This window comes from Musa acuminata, chromosome BXJ1-3 (assembly GCF_036884655.1).
Source record: "Musa acuminata AAA Group cultivar baxijiao chromosome BXJ1-3, Cavendish_Baxijiao_AAA, whole genome shotgun sequence".
Classification (NCBI taxonomy): Eukaryota; Viridiplantae; Streptophyta; class Magnoliopsida; order Zingiberales; family Musaceae; genus Musa; species Musa acuminata.
The window spans coordinates 40,836,566-40,860,828 of NC_088329.1; the positions used below are offsets into that span (position 1 = coordinate 40,836,566).

At 40.2% G+C, this 24,263-nt stretch overlaps 3 protein-coding genes and 2 non-coding genes across 12 annotated transcripts; 1 reads left to right on the forward strand and 4 right to left on the reverse strand.

The window, feature by feature from the left end:
- Positions 1–5: 5 nt before the first annotated feature.
- LOC135630865 (PWWP domain-containing protein 1-like) lies at positions 6–8,581 on the forward strand. 2 transcript variants are annotated; one of them, XM_065138131.1, is made up of 3 exons: positions 6–1,340; positions 5,983–6,926; positions 7,035–8,581. In XM_065138131.1, exons 1-3 carry the CDS (start codon positions 242–244, stop codon positions 8,409–8,411), a joined length of 3,420 nt encoding a protein of 1,139 aa, XP_064994203.1. In that variant the 5' UTR covers positions 6–241; the 3' UTR covers positions 8,412–8,581. The 2 variants fall into 2 exon arrangements, with proteins under 2 accessions (XP_064994203.1, XP_064994198.1); XM_065138126.1 differs by having other exon boundaries at positions 5,983–8,581.
- Positions 8,582–9,001: 420 nt separating this feature from the next.
- TRNAG-CCC (transfer RNA glycine (anticodon CCC)) lies at positions 9,002–9,072 on the reverse strand. The gene has a single exon. It is a non-coding gene; the product is annotated as a tRNA-Gly (tRNA).
- A 1,748-nt stretch (positions 9,073–10,820) lies between these two features.
- Positions 10,821–10,891, reverse strand: TRNAG-CCC (transfer RNA glycine (anticodon CCC)). The gene has a single exon. It is a non-coding gene; the product is annotated as a tRNA-Gly (tRNA).
- Positions 10,892–12,062: 1,171 nt separating this feature from the next.
- LOC135630873 (small ribosomal subunit protein eS4z-like) lies at positions 12,063–14,784 on the reverse strand. The gene is made up of 5 exons (XM_065138140.1): positions 14,664–14,784; positions 13,722–13,799; positions 13,446–13,626; positions 13,159–13,256; positions 12,063–12,749 (listed from the first exon to the last, which is right to left on the reverse strand). Exons 1-5 carry the CDS (start codon positions 14,664–14,666, stop codon positions 12,312–12,314), a joined length of 798 nt encoding a protein of 265 aa, XP_064994212.1. The 5' UTR covers positions 14,667–14,784; the 3' UTR covers positions 12,063–12,311.
- Positions 14,785–15,945: 1,161 nt separating this feature from the next.
- LOC103978967 (small ribosomal subunit protein eS21) lies at positions 15,946–24,136 on the reverse strand. Of its 7 annotated transcripts, none has more exons than XM_065138156.1 (5): positions 24,073–24,124; positions 23,525–23,626; positions 23,283–23,415; positions 22,111–22,336; positions 15,946–16,167 (listed from the first exon to the last, which is right to left on the reverse strand). In XM_065138156.1, exons 2-5 carry the CDS (start codon positions 23,572–23,574, stop codon positions 16,163–16,165), a joined length of 414 nt encoding a protein of 137 aa, XP_064994228.1. In that variant the 5' UTR covers positions 23,575–23,626; positions 24,073–24,124; the 3' UTR covers positions 15,946–16,162. The 7 variants fall into 7 exon arrangements, with proteins under 7 accessions (XP_064994228.1, XP_064994219.1, XP_064994240.1 ...); XM_065138147.1 differs by having other exon boundaries at positions 24,061–24,114; XM_065138168.1 differs by having other exon boundaries at positions 24,054–24,084.
- Between the last annotated feature and the right edge of the window lie 127 nt (positions 24,137–24,263).

Here is a 24,263-nt window from a genome sequence, read left to right on the forward strand (position 1 = left end):
TCCCATGTCATGTGAGAAGCGCATCGTCGCACACTCTTTCCCAATCCTTCTCCGTTCCTTTCTCTTGCTCTAGGGTTTCCTGTCGCCTCCTTCTTCCCGGTGATCGATTCTGGCCGTTTTCTACGTCGATCGAGGGTATGCTCTTCGATCTTGGACGCATAGGGTTTGTCTACGCCGTCGCCGTCGCCGCCGCCGATCGATCGATTCCTAGGGCTTCGGTGCTTCCTGCGCCGCTCTCGTCATGATCTCTGTCATGAGCGAGCGGGAGATCGACCGTGGTTCCGCCGCTGCCTCCTTCGGGATGGGAAATCCACAAGAAGGGCCTGCAGGTGATGAGGCGGCGGCTGATGGAGTCGGCCGTGGTTCACGTGAATCTAGGGTTCCGATGGAGCTCGACCCGGTGGAGCGAAAAATCGAGGTCGATAGTATGGTTCTCGAGCGTGGCGAAGCGGATCTTTCTCGATCTCCCAAGGACGCTCCCGGAGGTGAGGACGCGGCGATGGATGAGGCTAGGGTTCCTGAATCTGATGTCGCCGAAGGGGTTTCTGCTTCTGCTGGTGCTGGAGCGATGCTCGTGATGGCAGATCCGGAGGGAGGTAGTGATTTCGATGAGGGCTTGCTGTCGGATGAGGTTTCGGTCTCGAATGGTGCTACGATTCTCCAAGGGGCTGTTGGAAACTGGATGAATGGGTTCGAGCTGGGTGACATGGTGTGGGGGAAGGTAAAATCGCACCCGTGGTGGCCTGGTCATATCTTCAACGAAGCGTTTGCTTCAGCTTCTGTCAGGAGGACGAAAAAAGAAGGCCATTTTTTGGTGGCCTTCTTCGGGGACAGTAGCTACGGATGGTTTGAACCTGCTGAGCTTGTCCCTTTCGATCCCCACTACGAGGAGAAGTCTAAGCAGACCACCTTGCGGCCCTTTGTCAAGGCTGTCGAAGAGGCAGTTGATGAGGCAAGCCGGAGAGAGGCTCTTGCTCTGACCTGCTACTGCCGAAACCCATTCAATTTCCAGCCTGCTCGTGTACCCGGATATTTTTATGTTGATGTTCCAGGGTTTGAGCTCGGGGGAATTTACTCATTAAAGCAAGTCAATAGCGCGAGAGACAAGTTTGTACCTGGCATGGCGCTCTCCTTTCTGCAACAAACAGCTACGAGTCCTTTAGCAGATGACCCTGCTTGCATAGATCGGATGAGAAATGTTGCGATGATGCTTGCTTACCGGAGAGCAGTGTTTGAGGAGTTTGATGAGACATATGCACAGGCATTTGGTGTGGAGCCAGTGCGCCCATCTCGACGCACTGGGGCTATGCCAGATCAGCTCGAAAGATTTGCCCCCCGAGGTATTAATCACTGCATGCCTTTATGTTGTGCTTTTATGTTGCCACTGGGATATGATTTGTATTTAAATTTGTATAAATGCATAATACTGGTAAACTCAATCTTTGACCAACCAGTTAATTTATTTGTGAGGTTGTTTATCATTTGTTCTTTTAAGTATATTTTGTTTTGGAATATAGTAGATGCATTGGAATGCTTGACTTGGTTCTACTTTCTTTCATTATCATGTTTCAATTATGATCCAACTCTCTATATGTTCATATGCCATTAGGTTGATGCTCTGATGTAATATGACCTATATTGATAGATATCATTGTTCAAAGTTTTATAGCAACACCCTTTATGTTAGGACAGTAATTTTCCTGAACTTATTGTCAATTATGTAGATTTCAGATTCAAAGTAGATATATACTTCATAATTTTTTGAATGTAAGGATGCAAAAGAGGTGTGAAAACCAAATTAGGATTGAAAGTAGCTTGTATATTCTGATTGTCAATAATGTCCGTTTTAGGGTTAATTACTATCTTAGGCTCTACACAAGTCAAGCTAGAGCTTTCTTTTGGATTTAGATATAGCTGGTATGGGGATCCCATGGTGAACATAGTCCATGTGGTTGTTGCCTCATTTTACTCCTTTCTGCTAATTTGTTGAAGCAAGTTAATCTCACACTTTTTTCTTCATTGCTTCCATATTCTTTGATCATACTTGATTTATGTCATTTTACATAATACTGTATATCTTAATTTTTCTATTAAACCCATGCCTATCAAATTGGTTTTCTGTAAATAATGCTCCATGTCCTTTGGACGAGCAAACCAGTAAAAAGCCAAAGTAATAAAGAAGGAATTTTATTTGAATATTTTCTCAAGTCAGAAAAGTTTTGTGCTTCATTTTCTGATTAAAGGTCCAATCTCTCCACTTCTGTTTACTTCAATACGTTATAACTATTGTAGGATGAGTTACTAAATTTCTGTTTTTACATACGCATAAAAATTATTGCTGCATAAATGTTGCAAATTTACCATGCCAGCATGATTTTATTGTTGTTGACTAGAATTTGTCTCTTTGATATTTGAGTTAATGCATTATCTGCATTATGCTACTCTAGTTTTTGTATAGACCATGTGTGCTGCATTGACACATCTGATCCCGTGAATATGGTTCGGCCTTTGTTTGACAGCACAATACAGTTTGTAATGATTTATTATTAATCTGGTGATTTTGGAACTACTAGAACTCTCTACCTTTTATTTTTCTATAACATGATGAGTTTGAGATTGCATAACAATGATATTTTATAAACTGATTTTCTTCGTGATATTGTTTTGAAATAGTTTTTCTTCTTTTTTTATGGATGCAGTTTACTTATCACTACGTAAGACATTGATAGTATTAGTTTTGTATATCCTGGAATTGGGAAAAAAGAGGTTTTCACAAATGACAAGTCTGGATTTAAAATTGCAGATGTAAATCTACAAAATTATGAATGTAACTTAGCTATCACAAATTAAAGTTCAGTTAACACTTCCTAACTTGATGATGCATTTGCGTGGTCAGAACCTCCGCCAAGCTGTTGTGTTCTTATGCATCTGATTGATCCTTTTCTAAGATTCCCATCAGATAATTTTCTTTTAATGGTAACATGTAAAATTTGCTGCGTATTGACTTAAAGTTCCTGGTGAACATCTTTTACCAAAGTCCACTGAAATTATAATTATTAGACAAGACTGGCAAACTTTTGAATTCAAAACCTTAAGTGTATAGGTTGATGATGTTCAGAAATCCTATTTCTGGATGGGTTTCAGATTGGTTTCTTTTTGAAGTCACCGACTTTGATAGAATGCTGTCAGATCTAAGATGTCACAGACTAATGTGTGTGTTTTATATGGGTCCAAGTATTTATATTCGTCATCTAGCTTTTTAGTTCCGGTAATTGCTGGAGACCCAACAAATTACCCTGTTCCTCCTTTGTGTCCAGGCTTGCCTGCCTTTGGCTAATGCTTATCGTCTAGAGTGTTGTTATTGGACGTGGGCTCATATCTCTCGCCCCAACTATTTGTTAATGGTCACCCCTATGTTTCTTAAGACGACGTTGTATCTGTTGAGAGGAGTCAGAGATGGTGTTCGATCTTTACATTATTATATTGTTAATCTGATCAATCTAATTTAAAATAGTAGGAACTGGTTCATCCGAGGCCCACTATCAAACTTAAATAATTATTTCGGCAATTGATCCTACCAAGCCTCCACTTAATTAAAGTACAGTTTTACTTTTAGATGAACACGTCACATCTGGCAACAATATTCTAATTTGATCCAGTAATTCTATTCTAATTTGATCTATTCTTTACTCATGTAGAAAGTGATTACGCTTTCAATCCTCCCATGATAAGGACAATTTAATGGTAGCTTGTATGCAGTGCCAGTTCCCTACTAAATCTCTGATTCGTGAAGAGTTTTCATTTGTGGTACGTGTTTAGACAGACATGAGACTGATACATTGTGTATGTGAGCAGTACATGTAAGAGACGTGACACAGATTAGGCTGGGTCTCGGGTATTGTGACATGTCTTTGTCAGAATTTTCATAAATGTAAAGGATGATGCCGGTATTCAGGATTCTCTAGTGATCCATTATTGTGGTGGTTATCTGAGTATGGCCTAGTTAGATTGATAAGTATGGTCTCTATAAGTTGGCACATTAGTTTTCATCATCTAATATCGAGTGCAATAAATGTATAGGCATGAGATGTGTTGTGGAGATCAAATATCGACAAGAGGTTTCTTGCTAGTCACGTTATTGGAATATGCAATTTTAAGTTTAAAATTTGACGAAATCAGTGTTATCTATAGAAGTACCTTATTCTGTAATTAGGGTCCTTTTACTGTAGTAGGACAATATTATACTGGTGAGGCCCAGTTGTAAGAAAAATGTTGCATAAGGAATACTGACTCAAGAAACAGGGACACGAAGAATTTATTGTGATACATCAATAATCGAAAAAAAAAGGGTTTAAAGACCATGGCTTATCCAAGGACAACTATGTTTAAAGAACTGAAATGATTTATTTGCAGTCATGACTGCCATAGTTTTGTTGTCTAATCTGAGGTGGCCTTCAGTCAGGAGTTATTTAGGCTCTTCTATTAGTGGGTGTCGCACCAGTTGACCCAATATCTTTTAAGTGATGCACGGTACCAACTTCTCGTCCGTATTACATAGTGCCTGCCCATGTTTTTGTTTTTAGACTTCTGATATCCTTTACCAACCTTTTCGAAAGACTGGAACAGTATCCTGCTTTATATATTAGTGACATGATTGATTGGATTATTGTTGGGAAAAGGGGAGAAAGAAAAACTGGGAACTTTGATTTCTTCTCCTGCTTTATTACGATGTTTTGTGTAGATCTGGATATGGATTCCAATTTCCATGTACCAAGTCGGTATTTTAGCTTTTATCTTCGTTTTCTTTGGGATCTGAACCAAACTGCCGAACCTTTTCACAAGAGAATAATCTGCATTGATACTTCTTGTCGTCGGTGGCGCTTCCTCGTGGATGACTTGCAGCTGTACTCTGTAAAGGATAATTGATGTTTCCCCCCTGTCACCAGTTGAAGTGTGTTTGTGGTTTATTGGTAATTGGCAATAAAGTAAGGATCTCAGTGCTGGCCACCTGTCTCTTATCAAGGCGTGCCTTGGCTCACTGGTTAGAGTTGGGCGTTGTTTGTCGCATCAGTCTATCTAATTTAGAGAGAGGTGTCATTTGAATAGAAATTTTGAACCAGAGCCGTAGGTGGTTTGCCTGTTTAGCACGGGCTAGATCTGTTCCGATAGAGGTTAATAGCTGTACGAAGGCGTTTTGGAGGTTAACGTGTTTACTTTAAAAAAGGTTGGAAAATTATTTATTTCCAGTTAGTTGCTAACTCTCTGAAATCGTACCAACAGCGTTGAAGGTGCACTGGCTTTTTGCATCGTACCAGTTGAACAATCCTCTAATAATCTATAACATGTCAGCAACATAAATGGCCCTTCATGCCTAGGCCGCCCCTGCTGCCTATTTAGACCCTGCTTCCCCATTTGATTCACAACATGTCATGTACTTGGACACAGGATTGAGGGAGTATTTGAAATGTATCGTATCATATAGTGTTGCTTTCCGGTTCATGATGACTCTTTTGCTAGAGTCTGGGAAAGCTGCCTTCGTCGGCAACCTTTCACGATACATTCGCCAGCATTCATGGGTCGTTCAAGTTTTTTATTTCTCATGTTTCATATTCCTCCGGTGTCATGTATCTATCTTTACATGCCCATCGCACGCACAATCGAGCAGTAGCGGTCAGGGTACACAACCACAGGTGGCCCCTCTTCTATGCTGGCATCAAGTTGTGTTGTCCCCGTTTCTTTGCTTGTTCTCCGCATCTTTAAAACCATATAGACTGTAGTTACTTGGATTAACCATCTTGGGTTACACCTTAGTTGTTCGGATGCATGTGATGTTTCACATTGTCATCTGTCACATATTACATTTGTTTAAACATTCAGTATGTCTTTATTCAATATTTTTAATTATGGTATCATCTGTCACATATTACTCTCTCATCGCTGTCACATTACTGCTTACCTGTGTTATTTACGATTCTTTTCCAGCGGCTCCTCTGAGCGGTCCACTGGTGCTGCCAGAGCCGTTGCGCCACAAGAAAAGCTCCTCCCATAAGCTCGTACACAAAGCCGCCAAGGTCTCGTCAGCCAAGAAGAACAAGTACGTACTCAAGCGAAGGGACGAACGAGAGCCCGCGAGCGCCAGCGTTGGCCCCCCGAAGCCCTCTTTGCCGGATGTTCCATCGCCCGTTCAATCCCACCGCAACCACTACAACGTCTTCCCTGCTCAGCAGCATCAACAGACGCCCGCCCACCCGACCCTCGTCTTCCAGGATGCCTCGTGCCCGCCGGCCTCGGCTCCGGGCGGCTCCAACCTTGGCGACTACGTGCTACAGAAGAGAGCTCCTGCTGGCGCCGCCGATGAGAAGCCGCCACCGCAAACTTCTCAAGATGGATCGGTCTCGGAGCAGACAGCCTTACCGGCGGCCGCGGACGCACCCGCTGTTAGACAAGTATTCGATGAAGGGAGGTTGAAAACCGAGCCACCGAGACAGTTGAGTGAGATCGCACACAGAAAACTAGACCCTACCGTCAGCGGCGCTGCTTATTCAAGTGCTGATGCTAAACCCGGGTATGGGCCGGGGTCGTTGGCACTCCGACCTTCACAAGTTGGTGGAATCATGAAGGGGAAGAAGATCAAGAAGCGCCTGCGTGAGGATGGTAGCTCTGCTGAATCCGGTGTCACCGGCCAGGCGAAAAAGAAGAAGAAGAAAAAGAAGGTACAGAGCAGTGAGATCGGCGTACCAGATCATGTGAAAGCGTCTACGATTGAGGATCTTTATAGGAGATCAGCAGCGGCCAAGCCCGTCAGCATGGAGCCGGAGTTGCCGAGAAGGGAAGATGAAGTTGCACCCACCACGGAACCCTCTGCTGTGGCTGTTCGACATCCCGACATCGACTTGAGCTTACGTGATCTGCAACTCCCGGAGCTGGTGAGCGACTTGCAAGAGCTAGCGCTATATCCTTTCTATGGGATCGACCGTGATGCCCCCTGGGTAGCGCTTCATGTCTTCCTCAATTTCCGTTCTTTGGTCTATCAGAAAAGCTTGGGCCTTCCACCGGCCAGCGAGGCCGACGCGCCGGAGGTCCCAGCCGTTAAACCATCAGCTGCTTTGCCACCGCCGCAGGAGCCTGTTGCAGGAAGTGCTGTGGTTGCTCCGGCAAAGGTGACGAACGAGGAGACGGCGCCGACCTCCATTTCTAAACCACCGAAAGCCAGTTTCAGGCCTGATGATCCCACTGTTGCCGGACGCAAACGAACCGCATCTGATCGACAGGAGGAGATGAGCGCTAAGCGGCAGAAGAAGCTGGACAAGCTCAAAGCTTTGGCTGGTGAAAAGAAGGCAGCCATCGGCCACAAGGGACTCGAGGGCCCGCAGCGGGGGCAGAAAGACCCCGTCGCCGCGACGACGTCTGCGGCTGCGTCAGCGGGGCCGGCGAAGCCCAACGACAGGGCGGCGGAGCCTGTCAAGAAACAAGAGCCGCCGCCGCCGCCGCCTCGGCTGCCCTCTCCGACCACCCTCGTGATGAAGTTCCCGCTGAGGACGACGCTGCCTTCCGTGGCTTCCCTGAAGGCAAAGTTCGCCCGGTTCGGGCCGCTGGAGCTCTCCGGGACCCGCGTGTACTGGAAATCCTACACTTGCAAGGTGGTGTACAAGTTCAAGCCGGACGCCGAAGCCGCACTCAACCACGCAAGGAGCAACCAGATGTTCGGCCAGGTGAAGGTCTACTACTATATCCGCGACGCCGACGCGCTGGTGCCCGAGCCATCTTCTGATGCTGTCGGGCAGAGGTCGGAGTCGCGCCTCGCCGAGAGTAACCAACTCAGACCTGGAAGCGGGGCAGGCGTCGGCGTCTCATTCGGTCCGTCGAGGCCTCCTTTGAATCTGACCCAAAAGCCCGCGGGGCAGCCGAAATCTATTCTAAAGAAGCCCAGCGACGAGGCAGCACCGAGCGGTGGTGGAAGAGAAGCTCCCCGCGTAAAATTCATGTTGGACACTGTTGATGGTAAGGCTGAACTGCCTGCGACAGTGGTGGTCGCCGGCAACAACAACGATGTCCGTAGCAGTGCAGATACCTCCTCCGCAGTAGATCCCGTCATCGGCAAGGCTCCCAGGTCAGTTAGTTTTCTTCCGCCACCGTCTTCGAGTCGCCCACTCATACCGTATCCTCCGAGAGCAGACAGCCCTTACATTCCTCCGCCACCTGCCTCCCTCGGCGTGGCGGAGAGGGTGCTCCCGCCGCCCCGTCCGCAACGTAATCTCAATGGGGTTGAAGAAGAATCGGGATCCAGCGAGCAAAGAGGGAACGCGAACAAGGCCTTCGCCGACCAAATGCTGAGCCTCCTGTTTAGGTGTAGGGATATCGTGAGGAACGTCAAGTCGTCTCTAGGCTACGTTCCCTACCACCAGCTATAGGAGCGTTGCTTGTTTAGATGATGCAGCTTCTCCGTTTAACGTCCGACGGATTTAGTCGTACTCTTGTGGGGGGATTAAAGCTTCCACTGTTATTTCTATAGACTTTTTGTTGTTTTGCTTGTGTCTGTTGACGGTGGCATTGCAGTAAAATAACACAACAATCTCATGTCTTGCCGGTGTTGACGTTGAGTTGGAGATTTTGCTTCACTGTTTGCTTCCCCAAAAGGTACTCCAAATGCTAATAATATGCTCCAAACAACCACAGTAAGAAGAGAGAAACACCACCACAATGTAGTCCACTTCAACATTATTTTTTCTGTAAAATATGAAATAATAATTCGTTCAAATATATCGGATGAGATTTTAAATTTTAAAATTTATGCCAAAAGACTATAATTTTCTTATAAAAAATATATAAGAAGTCAAAAGTACAAAAATATATCTAATGATATTTTAAATTTTAATTAAATGAATTGATGTATCGGAATAGATTTTAATATTTGGTAAATGGATGTAGTTTTTCTTGTAATATAAGAAGCCGCCTAAGGTAGTAAAAAAGTATTCGGTTTCATTTATAGTTTCCAAAGAAATGCGCATCCGGGGAATCGAACCCCGGTCAGTACCGTGGGAGGGTACTATGATACCACTACACCAGATGCGCGGTTGTGTTAAGATGATTCTAAAATATTACTTCATCAATGAATCCATTTAATCTCGCAATAGTTAATCATCGAAAGAGTATAATAGAGGAAGAAATCATCAAAGAGAACAAGAATATGAGGGGAAAAGGACCCAGATTTCCGACAAGAAAACATAACATCATCACACAACTGCACAAGAAGGACAAAATTTCGTACAGAAACTTGCTGGATACATCGAAAATAATTTTTTTGGGGGAGCAAACACGGGCCAGAACACCAACCGAGGCTCATTAACGATCACTCAGGCTCGATTCCTCACGTCACGCCAACAGCAATGTCAGACGTCATCAGAAGATACGATCCTGCCCCCTGCGAGCAGACACGTCAGGTGATACTAAACTCCCCTATAAATATCCTTGCGTTCTGAACACCAGAGGGAAAAGGGGGAACCACGGACTAACTTAATCATCGGAGGGACCCCCCTGTGTGCAGGGACGAAGACGAGGTGACCCTCTCCGAACGCATTGGCGAGGAGCCCATTCCAGAAGGAAACGGCGACCCACCTCCACGACCGAACTGACCCGAGTCGGAAACCTCTGTAGTCCCGAGGAACCCCCTTGAGAGATTCTCCGTCATCCGGATCCGAACCGAGCCGCGTCGACCCCGAGGCCACGGCTTAAAGTTATTTACACGAACATTTTGCTTGTGACTGTTGACGGTGGCGTTACAGTAAAATAATACAACAATCCCATGTCTTGCCGGTGTTGACGTTGAGTTGGAGATTTTGCTTCACTGTTTGCTTCCCCAAAAGGTACTCCAAATGCTAATAATATGTTCCAAACAACCACAGTAAGAAGAGAGAAACACCACCACAATGTAGTCCACTTCAACATTATTTTTTCTGTAAAATATGAAATAATAATTCGTTCAAATATATCGGATGAGATTTTAAATTTTAAATTTTAAATTTTTTTTCTTTGATAAATAATTCCGGTACATTATCAACTGATATATTTAAAATTTAAAAATATATCTGATGAGGGAGATAATTATGATAAGACTTACGTGACATCAGTTGACGCCCCACGTCTTTGTCGGGCTGACAGCACCTGGCAAACACGGGCTGAAACACCAACCGAGGCTCATTAACGACTCCTCAGGCTCTATCCCTCACGCCACGCCAACGGCGATATCAGACGCCGTCAGAGGTACGATCCTGCTCCCTGCGGGCAGGCACACCTGGTAACACCAAACTTTCCTATAAATACCCCCACGTTCTAAACAAGAAAGGGAGGAAACAAACCTCCTACGACTATTCACTAACTTGATCATCGAAGGGGTCGGGTCAAGCACCACGACCCGACTTGTGCATAGGAACGAAGACGAGGTGATTCTCTCCGGACCCACGAGGGGAGGAGCCCCTTCCCGGAGGAAACGACGACCCACCTCTACGACCGAACCAACCGGGCCAGCGTCCTCAGCAGTTCCGAGGAACCCCCTGTCATCCGGACCCGAACCGAGCCGCGTCGACCCCGAGGCCACGACTCAAGATAGTTTACCCAAACAATATCTAAAGTAATATAAGAAGCCAAAAGTACAAAAATATATCTAATGATATTTTAAATTTTAATTAAATGAATTGATATATCGGAAAAGATTTTGACCTTTTAATATTTGGTAAATGGATGTAGTTTTTCTTGTAGTAATATAAAAGCCCCCCTAAAGTATGTCAAAATGTATTCGTTTTTATTTATAGTTAACAAAGAAATGCGCATCCGGGGAATCGAACCCCGGTCAGCACCGTGGGAGGGTACTATGATACCACTACACCAGATGCGCGGTTGGTTTAACTTGATTCTAAAACTTCATTGATGAAACCATTTAATCTCGCAATACTTCATCATCGAAAGAGTACAATAGAGGAAGAAATCATCAAAGAGAACAAGAACATGAGGGGAAAAGGACCCAGATTGCCGACAAGAAAACATAACATCATCACACAACTGCACAAGAAGGATGAAATTTCGTACAGAAACTTGTTGGATACATCGAAAATAAGTTTTTTGGGGGAGCAAACACCAAACTGGCAAAAGCTACAGGACTAGCGAAAGAGCTTGAATGTCCCAAAAGAGTGATCTGAGTTGATGTGCTGGACTAGCGGAAGGGAATCAGCCCAGACTACAAGGGAGAAGAGGTTGAGTCGGGCGGCTTGTTTGAGCCCACCCAGCACCGCAAGTGCTTCAGCCATCGGCGGGGAATCGGTATTACAGGAACATCCACCCTCGGCTCTAATACCGCCGCCCCCTTCGTCCCTCGGCGCAAAGCTGCCACCTTGCATCGGACGAATCATCGTATTCTAATTTAGGGTGAGGAGAAGCTCCCTGTGCTGTGTGACTGAGTCATCGTGCCATTCGCCTCAGGCGTTTTAGGGGTAAAGGAGTTATTCGTGTCGATAACTGTCCTGTAGCAGAGGTGATGCGATAATTGCCAAAAGCAGAACCAAAGATATCAGTAGGTAAGGAAGCTGCAAATGCATAATAAACCTATTAGGATGTTAATCATAGAAGAAGAGGTGAATTAGTGATATACTATTTTTAATCGATTAAAAAACTAATGATACTAAAAGAGAAGGATTAATTAGTATTATAATATTTTTAATCAATTTACATTTTAATTTAAAAATAATATATATTAAAAACTTGATTGATAAATAAGTAAACAAAAATAAGTCAATTTATAATGATCCGATCTCGTAAAAGTCCATTCGTTAGCAATATTAAGCTTAGTTAGTCTCTTCATTTATATTTACCTTCTTAATGATGTAATCGTAAATCACATTATAGTTTGTTGAGATGCAAGTCCTGTTATTTCTAATATCTGCCATCTGTTGCACCAGAATCAAGAAATAACAGGAAAATGGTTTCTAAAGAGCATCACACCACTTTGTTTCGTGAGCTTTCACCAAATGATGATCATGACACAACTAATTCTTGAGGAGACCAAATAGAAATAAATTTATAATTCAACTAGTTCTTTGATTATGCCAAATAAAAATGCCAAGATCCGGCAGTAAGAACAGGGTGGTGAACTTCAAGAAAACCCTCATCAGGAAACTACATGTCAGAATTATGATAAGAATTGTATCTTCTACTCAAAATCTCCAAAGCAAAATTGAAATGCAAGTAACAGAGAGCTAAAATCAAAGCCCACGTCCATCAAAGATCCAAGAACAAGATTCTGATGGGTGCAGAGCATAGGATTAAGCCGTGGCAGTTGCATTAGCAGCAGCCAAGCGCTTTCTTGCCTCCTCAATGATGCTGAGCTTGATACCCTTGCCCTTGGGAAGAGACACCCATGGCTTAGTCGCCTTACCGATGGTGAAGACATTGCCCAAGCGAGTCGCAAACTCATGCCCAGTAGCATCTTGGATGTGGATGGTCTCAAAACTCCCCTTGTGCTTCTCCCTGTTCTTAATCACGCCAACACGACCGGTGTTTCTTCCGCCCGTCACCATCACAACATTTCCGACATCGAACTTGATGAAGTCTACAATCTTGTTGGTTTCCAGATCAAGCTTGATGGTGTCATTGGCCTTGATGAGAGGGTCGGGGTAGCGAATGGTACGACCATCGTAGGTGTTTAAATAGGGGATGCCCTTCTGTCCAAACTGGACAGAGCGAACCTTGCAGAGCTTGAACTGTAAAGGGAAAAAAAAACCTTTTTATCATCATGAAAGAGGCAATAATCAACACAAATGATCACATATTCGCTTCTCTGAAGACATTGTCCATCCATAGAACATGACAATGTTTTTACCTGCATAGCACTGCTGCTAATGTTCATTGTGTTTTAGTAGTTATTGAACAAAAACATTCAGCATTTCACTATATGCATGGATCTTCAAAATATTAGCAAATGTGATTATTATAATAATGTAACAACACCAGAGGAGCTAATGAGACGGCATGACTAATCCTAGACAGATTTTCTCATCTAGTTGAAAGCTTAATCAATCCAAAACTTGATAACCAATAATCAAACATCATCAGTATTTTGAAGCAAGTAAAACAAAAAAATGACCATCTAAAGAAACAGTTTCTAAATACCTTTGCCTCTTCATCCCTTATCGAATGGAGACGGAAGCGTCCCTTGGTGTCATACAGGAGGCGGAAGTTTTCATTTGTCTTGGGAATTGAGACAACATCTGCAAATATAATGCCATGTAACAAAATCAAATTTAGTCCCTGAAATACATGTATATGCATACATATATGCATAGAGGCAGTTGCATATAACCAAAATTAATTTAGGCATTTCACAATTTTGGTATAAAATCAAGTCACCGAAAAAAAAAAACTAAGCATGTCTCATCAAACGAGGGTGAATTGCATACCCATGAAACCAGCTGGGTAAGTTTTGTCAGTCCTGACTTTTCCATCCACCATTACATGACGTTGCATCAGAATAGCAATGACTTCACGATACGTAAGTGCGTATTTCAGTTTGTTTCTTAATATAAGAATCAAGGGCAAGCATTCCCTGGCTTTATGAGGGCCAGATGATGGTTTGGGAGCCTAATAGGTAACCAAATTTAGTCATCAAAACAACAGTTGAAACAACTAAAAAAAGGTGCAACAGATAGTATAAGAAAGTAAATATTTCGACTCACAAAGGCTCCACCAAGCTTGTCCAGCATCCAATGCTTGGGGGCATTGAGCCTCTTTAGATGTTTCTTTAATCCCCTGGCCTAAAGAGGAAACAACAAGTCAAGCAAGCAAAAAAGAGTGATCTATAACAGATGATGAACAAGATGGCAGATATAACCAAGTAGTATGGTTCTGAAAATTTTAGTGCATCAGGAGCTCACACAGATATTGACAACTATAAGAATGAAATAGTGGTCTCATAGAACAATCGAACTGATATTTCTTGCCTTCAGAAGACCACATGGAAAAAAAAAAAAGCAAAGGGAAGAAGACAGCATAAACATCCACAGATAACTTCTATATTTCCAAGAACTACATTTAGCATCTTCACGTATAGTAATCAAAACGAGATAGGTAGCTGGAAACTTGAGAAACCATCCAAGATTTGATTTTTCATCAGGTACTATCTTTGCATTATATCAGAATGATAAGAAGCAACAGAAGATAAAACAAAGCTACCAACTTGCAACTAAACCAAAACATAAAAAGAGCTGACGAAGCCATGCTCTCAGACACCATGACAATTTTGCTATGCTATGGATCTTTGATATCTTCAACTTATGATAATTTTGCTCATCTGATCGTTGCCGATGGTCGCGTGTCATAATCTTCGCTTATGTAATGAAAAATCAAACCTAACCCATCTCGTTCGCTACATGAAAACTAGGAGGAAGAAACATACCGATCATTAAAAAGATCGACTTTCTTCCACAGCAAGAGACGATTAAGAGGTAAGAAAGCCGAAAAAACAATGGGTTATACGATCATCCACGAACGAACAATCTAAACCATAGGCTCGATGCGCACGCCAACAGGAGCAAGCAACTAATCGAGACGCGATAACCAAGAGAAACAAAGAAAGAGAAGAGGCAGGCATCAGAAACTTGGGTTGAGTAGAGACGAACCATCTTTTTCGGATGTCGGCCTCCTGTTTGCGCGCCTCCTCCTCGAGAACTCGGAAGCGTCGAGGGGGGCCTTTAAAGTACCGAAGCCGAGAGAGAAACCCTAGCGCGGACTCGCGATCGCTACTTAAACGTGTCTTTCCGCAATGACCACTGTACCCTTATTTGGAGATCAGGTTTGGTCTGGTCTGGTCCGGTCCGGTCCGACCCGGGTTAATCAATAAACGAAATTCTTGAAAAACACTCCCTATTTTTGCGATTCTAACGTGGCATCTTTTCTTGGATTAAAATATTATTTTATCCGCCGTTAGTCCCCCCATTGGCCTCTCATTGTTCTCACTTCCCGACACATGCAATTGTTAGCCCCTACTCTCTGCCTTATCAGATCTATCTCTTTTCTTCGTACATCTCATGTTGGTTTTCAGTCGAACTCCCCCTTATGCGTCTCACTCTCATCGTTCTTGCTCATAGTCAGCAAAGAAGGCACAGGCGAAAAAAGCTATAGGCGCAAAGACAAAAGGGTTCAATAAGACAAAAAAAAGAAAAGTTAAGATGACAACAGCCAACAATTATCTATGCTACATATGAGAACGATAAGAGGGGTTCGATAATGATAGTAAGAATAAATTTGATGAGAGTTAATCGGATTCCACGATGGTGCTTAGTGAAGGCAGTGGCTGCAAAAGATAATATCATTATTAAAAAAATTATCAGAAATTTTAAAAAATGAATACTTTTTTAAATAAATATTATATCTTTGTTTAAGATATAAACATCAAATTAGTTCGTTGCCAAATGGGCTAATTATATATTCTTATACACGTAAAAATATCCTTATACATTGATGATTTATTAGTTTCTCTCTTTATTACATGTTGACACGTACATGGATATTATCCATGTCGATTTGAACTCACAGCAAGACAACCCATGTTTGATACCCTCCTATGCTCCATCGTCGGCAGAACTTGAGATTCGTGCACGTGTGATCGACCCTTGGATCATGAATAAGAAGATTTGAATTATGTTTCGGTAGAAGAAAGTGATAATGATCATGTATATAATTAGAGATATAATAATTATAATATAACAATAATACTAAGATGAGTTGACTACATTAGACTCAAATAGTTGAATTCAAGGATTTTTGAATCAGACCATGTCAAGAAGAAACCAAGTTAGGCATGATGTCAAAATCAGACTCAAACTTGCCACTTGAGGTGATTCTGAGCCTCATTAACCATATCAAAGATCAATGAAAGAAAAAGAATCAATAGCAAGCTACTGAATGACAATGCTGGAAAAACCTGAACAGAAATAATAGCTCAATCCAGTCAAATACAATTAAAGCATCTAATCGGGGACTAAAATGTCATCAGAAACTAAAGTAACTTCATCACTCGGATCAAACATATAGAATTTTCCCTGTCACAAGTGATTTCTACTGTTGTCTGACTTCAGCTTTCTTCTTCTGCCAAAGCCTATCCAGAGAACTATCAGCATCACCCTGTACAAGAGGCCAAAGGCAAAATAAGATTCGCACAAGTACAAGAGCTAAGTTTTGTCATAAGCTTAAGTACATCAAGCAATTAGCAGAATTTAAACAACAAGAGTAATACAATTCAGGAACAAGTAACTTCCAGCTACACCAAAAGTGTGACTAAGGATTAAGCTAAGAATCATTTTTATTGTTTTCTATGTTGGAATTAAATTTACCGAAATCTTTTGATAGTAACATGCTTCTTCCAATAATGATTGTTCAGTTTCCATCAAACTGTTCATCCAAAGATAAATATTGCTTGGACCAACTCAGATACATATCTCCATTACAGAGCACCAGAAGTTTCAGAACAAACACAAACATCACAATGACATGATAGCAATAATTATAAACTGTCACAAGAAAAAAATGAGCTTTCTTTCTTCTGATGATTTATGCAGTATGTATAAACAAGCCAGTTCTGACATGCATCGATCAATCTTCATGCAAGTTCCTGATTTCTCCAGTGTTTCTCGAATTATTCAGAATCAGCAGAAAAAAAATCCTGAGATGAGGTTCAGTACTAAAGGTACAAGTGCTAAAAAAGAGGAAGAAATGAATATCCAATGAATCCTCCAACTGCAACGAAAAGAAGATCATGAACACACCATCAACCCCCAGTTCAATAAAAAATAATGTATCTCTATGGCAAATTTTCAGGTGGCAAAAGCTCTCCCGTAAGGCAATTCCTGCCTCCCAATTTTCGTTTACTTTTCTTAAATTAGGTACAAGTGATGAAAGTAAGATGAGGCAGTAGAATCATTAATAAATTTAAAGCTTCTATGTAGGTTTTGTGGAACTCATCCCCTGTTCAGTTTTATTTTTTTAAAATTGTCTTCTTTTTCGAATATAGATCTGTTGCGTATGCTATAAAACAGAGATCCCGAGAATCCACAACTTTACAAAATACAGATTGTATGTCACAAGATCAACTAAAAAAATAGTCAAAACATTACAATTCCATGTAATAAAAATTAAGATAACAATTTTTTTATTTTGTCTTACATTTTTCAAAATGAAAAACCATTGATCTTATATTTATGTTGGTACATGCTATTTCTTCTTGTAATTAAATTTAGACGAAAAACAAATAATGAATCTCTTTCTCTTAATTATGAAAAAAGGCAAAATTATTTTCAGGATTTTAGGTGTTTAAAGGTGGAAAAGATGTGGAGGAATTAAATGTTGGAGAAAAGAGGTACGACAAAGAAGAGGAAAAAACCCACTATGGAAACAAATAACAAACACAAGATCAAGAATACTTTAGGAAAGATATTTAGGCTTGAAACGTGTATAAACACTTTCCTAAAAACGATATTTGCACCCTCTTCTCAATAAGATTGCTCTGGGTTTGATGCAAATAGTTTTAGTGGATATGACAAGCCTTTAGAAGATCTGTATTGAGCAAACAATAAAGAATCTTCAGAAAGGAATTGGAGAATGTCTAACTCAATCACTTGGAGAGTAAAGAAGAAGAGCATGAAAGAGTTGTCTTGGTAATTTACCCCCAAATAGCTATTTATAGATATTTTCTCAAAAGACACAACCTTTGAAAATTAACTATTTTCTCAAAAGACACAACCATTGAAAATTATAACTATTTTCTCAAAAGACACAACCTTTGAAAAATAACTACCAAAAATAAAAGAAAACACCTTTTCAAATAAATCTTTTGAAAAGAAATTCTTAATTTGAACAATTTATAACAATCCCCCACTTGTTCAAATTTAAAATTTTCTCCAAGTGATTAAATAGTATTTATGAATAAAGTAATATATCTTTCGATTTGAATATTACCTTAGTGTAAGCATCACAAAGTGAAGTCGAAATCCCAAATAGCATAAAAGCTTTGAATTTGTTATTCCTCATGACAACACCAGTGATACCACACACATAAATACAACATTCTTGTATTCCTCATAAAATCTCGCTTAGCCCTAATATGGCCTTGGGCTCATCCAAGTTCATGAACTTTTATGAGAGAAACTCCAACTCTCAATCGAAGCGGCACCACTTCTAAGTTCATATAGGTGAAGTTCTTATAGTATCTTTGTCACTCTTTGAGATACTTGTCCTAACTTGACTGAACTTCATTAAGAGTATAATTAACTCAACCCTCATTCGGTGACAACCAGCACTTTAACATCTTTAGATGGGACTCATAAAATATTTCAAAGTGCTGAACCACTCCACATATCAATGACTTGTTCTTACCCTTTGAACTCTTCATTACTCATTTCATAATGTTGAGTAGGGTTGCTATCATTGGTGGATCTTTTATTCAAGGAGTTTTAGCCCCATCCATTTTGATGTTGATCTTACAACTTCTCTTGTAAGAGGTTTGGTGAATGGATCAGCCAAATTCTCACTTGTTTTCACAAATGTGAGTGAAATAATCCCACTCTTGATTAATTTCCTCACATAATCATGTCTAAGACTTATATGTCTTGACTTTTCATTATATATTTCACTATATGCACGAGCTAAAGTGGCTTGACTATCACAAAGTATAGAAATTGAATTCACACTCTTAGAAGTCAATGGAATTTCTAATAGAAAGTCCCTCAACCATTCAGCCTCCTTTCCTGCATCTGCTAGAGCAACAAATTCCGATTCCATAGTTGAGTGAGTTATACACGTTTGTTTCTTGCTCTTCCAAGAAACAGCGCCACCTCCCAAGGTGAACACCCAACCAGTAGTGGATTTGTTATCTCCAAAACTCGATATCCAACTTGCGTCAGTATATCCTTCTAAAATAGCAGGAAATTTTGAGTATTGTAGGCCATAATCTTTGGTTCGTTTAAGGTACCCAAGAACTCTTTCAATAGCCTTCCAATGCTCTACATTTGGATTGCTAGTAAATCTACTCAATTTACTAACTGCAAATGCTATATTAGGTCTTGTGCACTGCGTTGCATACATAAGACTTCCTATAGCACTTGAATATTCTAATTGAGCCACTGTTCTTCCAACATTCTTGACTAATTTGATACTTGGGTCAAATGGGGTATTTGCTTCTTTGATTTTTAAGTGACTGAATTTCTCCAATACTTTCTCTATGTAATGAGTTTGACTCAAAACATATCCCCCACTATTTCTTTTTACCTTGATACCTAGTATAGTATCAACTTGCCCAAGATCTTTCATCTTAAATGTTGAAGATAGAAACCTCTTTGTTTCTTCAATACCTTTTATGTTGTTGCTCACTATTAGCATATCATCAACATAAAGGCAAACTATCACCATATAGTCATCACAAGTTTTGAGATAAACACATTTATCTGCAATATTATGAACAAATCCATTAGAAAGAATTATTGCATCAAATTTCTCATGCCATTGTTTTGGAGCCTACTTTAAATCATACAATGATTTAATAAGTTTACACACTTTATGTTCATTTCTCGGTAGAACAAAACCTTCGGGTTGTTCCATATAAACCTCCTCATCGAGGTCTCCATTTAGAAATATCATTTTGACATCCATTTGATGAACATAAAGATCAAAAATTGATGCTAAAGCAAAAATAATTCTAATAGATGTGATCCTAGCCACAGGAGCATATGTGTCAAAATAATATATTCATTCCTTTTGTCGAAATCCTTTAGCAACTAACCTTGCTTTGAACGTTTGGAGAGTACCATTTGTATGATACTTCCTACAAAATATCCATCTACAACTAATAGGTTTTGAGGCAAAAGGTAAATCGACAAGTTCCCAAGTATGATTTGACATAATAGAATCCATCTCATCATTAATAGCATCTTTCCAAAAAGCAGCATCACGAGAAGCCATAGCTTCTTTAAATGTTTTAGGATCATCTTCCACTTGTAAAACAAGAGGAATTGTTTTTAATACTCTCTCATTAGTTCCTTCTACAAGATAAAAAGAAATACTTTGAGAATCAATCTCATCCGATTTTAATGTTTTTGCTTTTCGTACACGAGTACTTCTCCTTAATTCGTAAGATTGCTCTCCAACCTCTTGTGAACTTGATTGATGTTCAATCAAAGGAATTTTAGGTTGCTCACCAATCTTTTGAGATTTCTTCGCTAGTGACTCTTCACTAGTTGGAGGATGAACATTATTACTAGAAGTCAATAAATGTTCAAAGAACTCCACATCTCGAGATTCTATTATGATATTAGACTCTAAATTAAGAAGTCTATATGCTTTGCTATTTGAGGCATAGCCTATAAATGCACATTTAATTCCTCTAGGTCCCAATTTTGTCCTTTGAGGATCATTATTCTTATAATATACAAGACACCCCCACACTTTAAAATAACCAATGTTAGGTTGTCTTCCTTTCCATAACTCATATGGAGAGATCTTATTCTTTTTAGAGGGAATTCTATTTAAGATATGACATGCAGCCAATAAAGCTTCTCTCCACAAATTATAAGATAATTTAGCATGCAACAACATAGCATTAATCATCTCTAGATAAGTTCTATTTTTCCTTTCTGCTAATCCATTTTGCTCAGGTGTTCTAGGTGCTGAACATTCATGAATTATGCCATGTTGTTCACAAAACAAGTTAAATTCATTAGGAAAGTATTCTCCTCCTCTATCACTTCTTAAAGCTTTAATTTTCTTCCCCAATTGATTTTCAACTTCTGCTTTATATGCTTTAAAAGCATTAAAAGCATCATTTTTATGTTTCAATAAGTACACATATGTGAATCTAGACATATCATCTATAAAAGTAATAAAATATCTATTACCTCCTCTCGTTAATATGCCATTTAATTCACATATATTGTATTAAATCTAACAAATTAGTATATCTTTCAACACTTTTGAATGGTTTCTTCATCATCTTTGATTTAACACAAATTTCACATTTATTAAGATCATCAAAATGACAATTTATTAAGCCACACTTAACCATTCTTCTAATCATGCTAATTCCAATATGTGCTAATCTATCATGCCATAATGAATAAGAATCAACAATATAAATAGAAGCAACATCTTTATTAACTTTAGAATCATTGTCAACAATAGATAATTTGACCATTCCCTCAGCGGAATAGCCTTTTCCAACAAAAGTTCCATTACGGGATAGAATTAACTTCCCGGATTCAAATACAGATTTAATTCCAGGTTTGCTAAGGAGATTCCCACTCACTAAATTTCTACTCATATCCGGTACATGAAGAACATTAGTAAGAGTGACTTTCTTACCTGAAGCGAAAGTGAGTTCCACATTTCCCTTGCCAATCACCTTAGAACGAACTTCATTTCCCATTTGAATCTCTTGCCCTTCTGTGACTTCTTTGTAAGTCTTGAAGAGTCCCTTATCATAGCAAACATGGACGGTAGCACAAGTATCGTACCACCAACCAGAAACCTTGCCAAATATGGCATTCACTTCGCTCACCGTAGCGATTATATTATCATCTCCCTCAACGGAGTTGACTTTTGGTTTCTGGCCTTTTTTAAATCTGCAATCCCTAGCAAAATGACCAGGTTTTCCACAAACAAAACAGCCTCCACTCTGTGGCTTCTTAAATTTTCTTTGATCCCTTTTGGGGCCAAAATGATTCTCCTTGTTTTGTTTGCTTTTGTTGGAATTCTTAGGCTGATTCACAACATTTGCTTTTATATTGCAAAAAGAGTTCTCACTCTTATCTCTCATCCTCGATTCCTCCTCGATTCGAAGATGTTTTTGAATTTGCTCCAAAGTAATATCCTTGGAGTCATGCAAAATCTTCTTCCTATACCCTTTCCAAGATGGAGGCAACTTGGCTATTACAGCCCCTACTTGAAAAGGTTCAGGAAGTTCAATTTTTTCAGCCTTCAATTGATTAACAATGACTTGCAACTCATGTACTTGTGCCAAGATTGGCTTGTCATCCACAAACTTGTAATCAAAATATTTAGAAATTAAAAATTTCTTTGTACCTTCTTCCTCGGCATGATATTTGAATTCCAAAGCATTCCAAATTGCTTTTGCAGATGGTTCCACCGTATAAAGATCATAAAGCCGGTCCGAAAGAGCATTGAGAATGTGTCCTCTACACATAACTTCATCTTCATTTCTTTTCTTTTGTTCAGCCTTGATTTCATCGGTGTCATCGTCGGTTGGATCAGGAATTGGTTGAAGATTTGGATCAAGCACATAGAAGATCTTCAAAGCAGTCAACATAAACTTCATCTTGTCTTGCCAACGGGTAAAATTCGTTCCATCAAAACGATCCAAACGAACAAAATCTTGATTCAATAATTTGATGGTATTTGTAGCCTCCATAGTGAATTTGAATAAACTCACAAGATATCGTTTTTAGATTGTTGGAGAAAAGAGGTACGACAAAGAAGAGGAAAAAACCCACTATGGAAACAAATAACAAACACAAGATCAAGAATACTTTAGGAAAGATATTTAGGCTTGAAACGTGTATAAACACTTTCCTAAAAACGATATTTGCACCCTCTTCTCAATAAGATTGCTCTGGGTTTGATGCAAATAGTTTTAGTGGATATGACAAGCCTTTAGAAGATCTGTATTGAGCAAACAATAAAGAATCTTCAGAAAGGAATTGGAGAATGTCTAACTCAATCACTTGGAGAGTAAAGAAGAAGAGCATGAAAGAGTTGTCTTGGTAATTTACCCCCAAATAGCTATTTATAGATATTTTCTCAAAAGACACAACCTTTGAAAATTAACTATTTTCTCAAAAGACACAACCATTGAAAATTATAACTATTTTCTCAAAAGACACAACCTTTGAAAAATAACTACCAAAAATAAAAGAAAACACCTTTTCAAATAAATCTTTTGAAAAGAAATTCTTAATTTGAACAATTTATAACATTAAATCCATATTCTTCAGCATTTCCCAGTAGAACATAACATGTAAAATGCAAGAAATAAAGTAAACAATTGAGCCTACTACTAGTCACGATAATGTGACCATTATAACAAACAGCAAGCACAGATGTTTAGTGGGAAGGAGTACGAATAGCCTAACATTTTTTCTTAGCAAAACGGCACCGTATCAATTATCACATAAGCAACATATGATTCCAGAAAGCATACATACTGACACCAGAAACCTCAACGAGAGAAGACAGACCTGAGCCCGGATAAATCCAGAAAGTGCAAATGTGGTGAACTGGCCCGTGTACACGCCACTCTCATCCAAATGCCCGATATTAATCTGGACCGACGCGTGGTCCTTAGCAGTAATGAGCCTGTTCGTAGCAGAACTACAACAGCAACATCACGGAGATTGAGCATCAAAGACATTATATCAAGGTCAATGACAGAACAGTACATAGAAGACAGAAGCCCCTAATTGAGTTGGGAGATGTTTACCATTTCCTCGGGATGTACAGATCGGTCATCTCACCAGCTTCGTTCTGCATTTTGTGAGTGGATTCGCTTGCCTATAGATGTACAGAACGATGGAAAGATCACCTAAAATACAAATATATGTCAGGGAAAGTAATTCCGATTGACCATGTGACTGCCATACATCAAAATTATGATTGCACGCAAGAAAAAATAAGCAAACACGATTTTAGACCCAAAAAATCCAAAATCGGCAACACTTTCGAGAGAAAGTACTCCAATAACATAAAACAAATTCAAATATAAGTCGCCTAAAGTTACGATTGTTGAACTTCTACTTCATAAAAAACGACAAGGACAACAGCAGAGCATCAAAAGCAACGAATCATAGTTGAATCATCGGGCAACGCTTGAACTGATAGAAAAAAGGGCGACCCAGTTCACAGGTGAACATAAACCGCAAAAAAAATCGGGAGAAATAAAACATGCCGCCTTCAAATCATACAGAAAGTTCGAATCTTTGGAACTAACTCAAGCGGAATCGAAGCGTAACTCTTGACCTGGAGGAGTACCTGCAAGAAGACGAAAGCGAAGCAAAGCTGCGGCAATGCAGAAGGCGATTAAGAGCTGATATAGAAACGCCAACCCTAGTAAGAGCACGTGCAACTTTACACTTCTCACGTGATATGAACCGAGTTATTGGGAGCCATGATCTGACCGACCCGTTTGGTTCGGAAACCGGTCCGATTTATTTGAACCGAGC

Coding starts and splice junctions, on each gene's coding strand:
- LOC135630865 (XM_065138126.1), top strand. CDS start 242: ATGATCTCTGTCATGAGCGAGCGGGAGATCGACCGTGGTTCCGCCGCT. Junction 1,341..5,982: donor CGAAAGATTTGCCCCCCGAG/GTATTAATCACT, acceptor ATTCTTTTCCAG/CGGCTCCTCTGAGCGGTCCA.
- LOC135630873 (XM_065138140.1), bottom strand. Junction 13,627..13,721: donor ACAAGCTTGGTGGAGCCTTT/GTGAGTCGAAAT, acceptor GTTACCTATTAG/GCTCCCAAACCATCATCTGG. Junction 12,750..13,158: donor TAAGGGATGAAGAGGCAAAG/GTATTTAGAAAC, acceptor TTCCCTTTACAG/TTCAAGCTCTGCAAGGTTCG.
- LOC103978967 (XM_065138156.1), bottom strand. CDS start 23,574: ATGCAGAACGAAGCTGGTGAGATGACCGATCTGTACATCCCGAGGAAA. Junction 23,416..23,524: donor CTGTACATCCCGAGGAAATG/GTAAACATCTCC, acceptor TTGCTGTTGTAG/TTCTGCTACGAACAGGCTCA. Junction 22,337..23,282: donor CTGGATTTATCCGGGCTCAG/GTCTGTCTTCTC, acceptor ACTGCTTTGAAG/ATCTTCTATGTGCTTGATCC.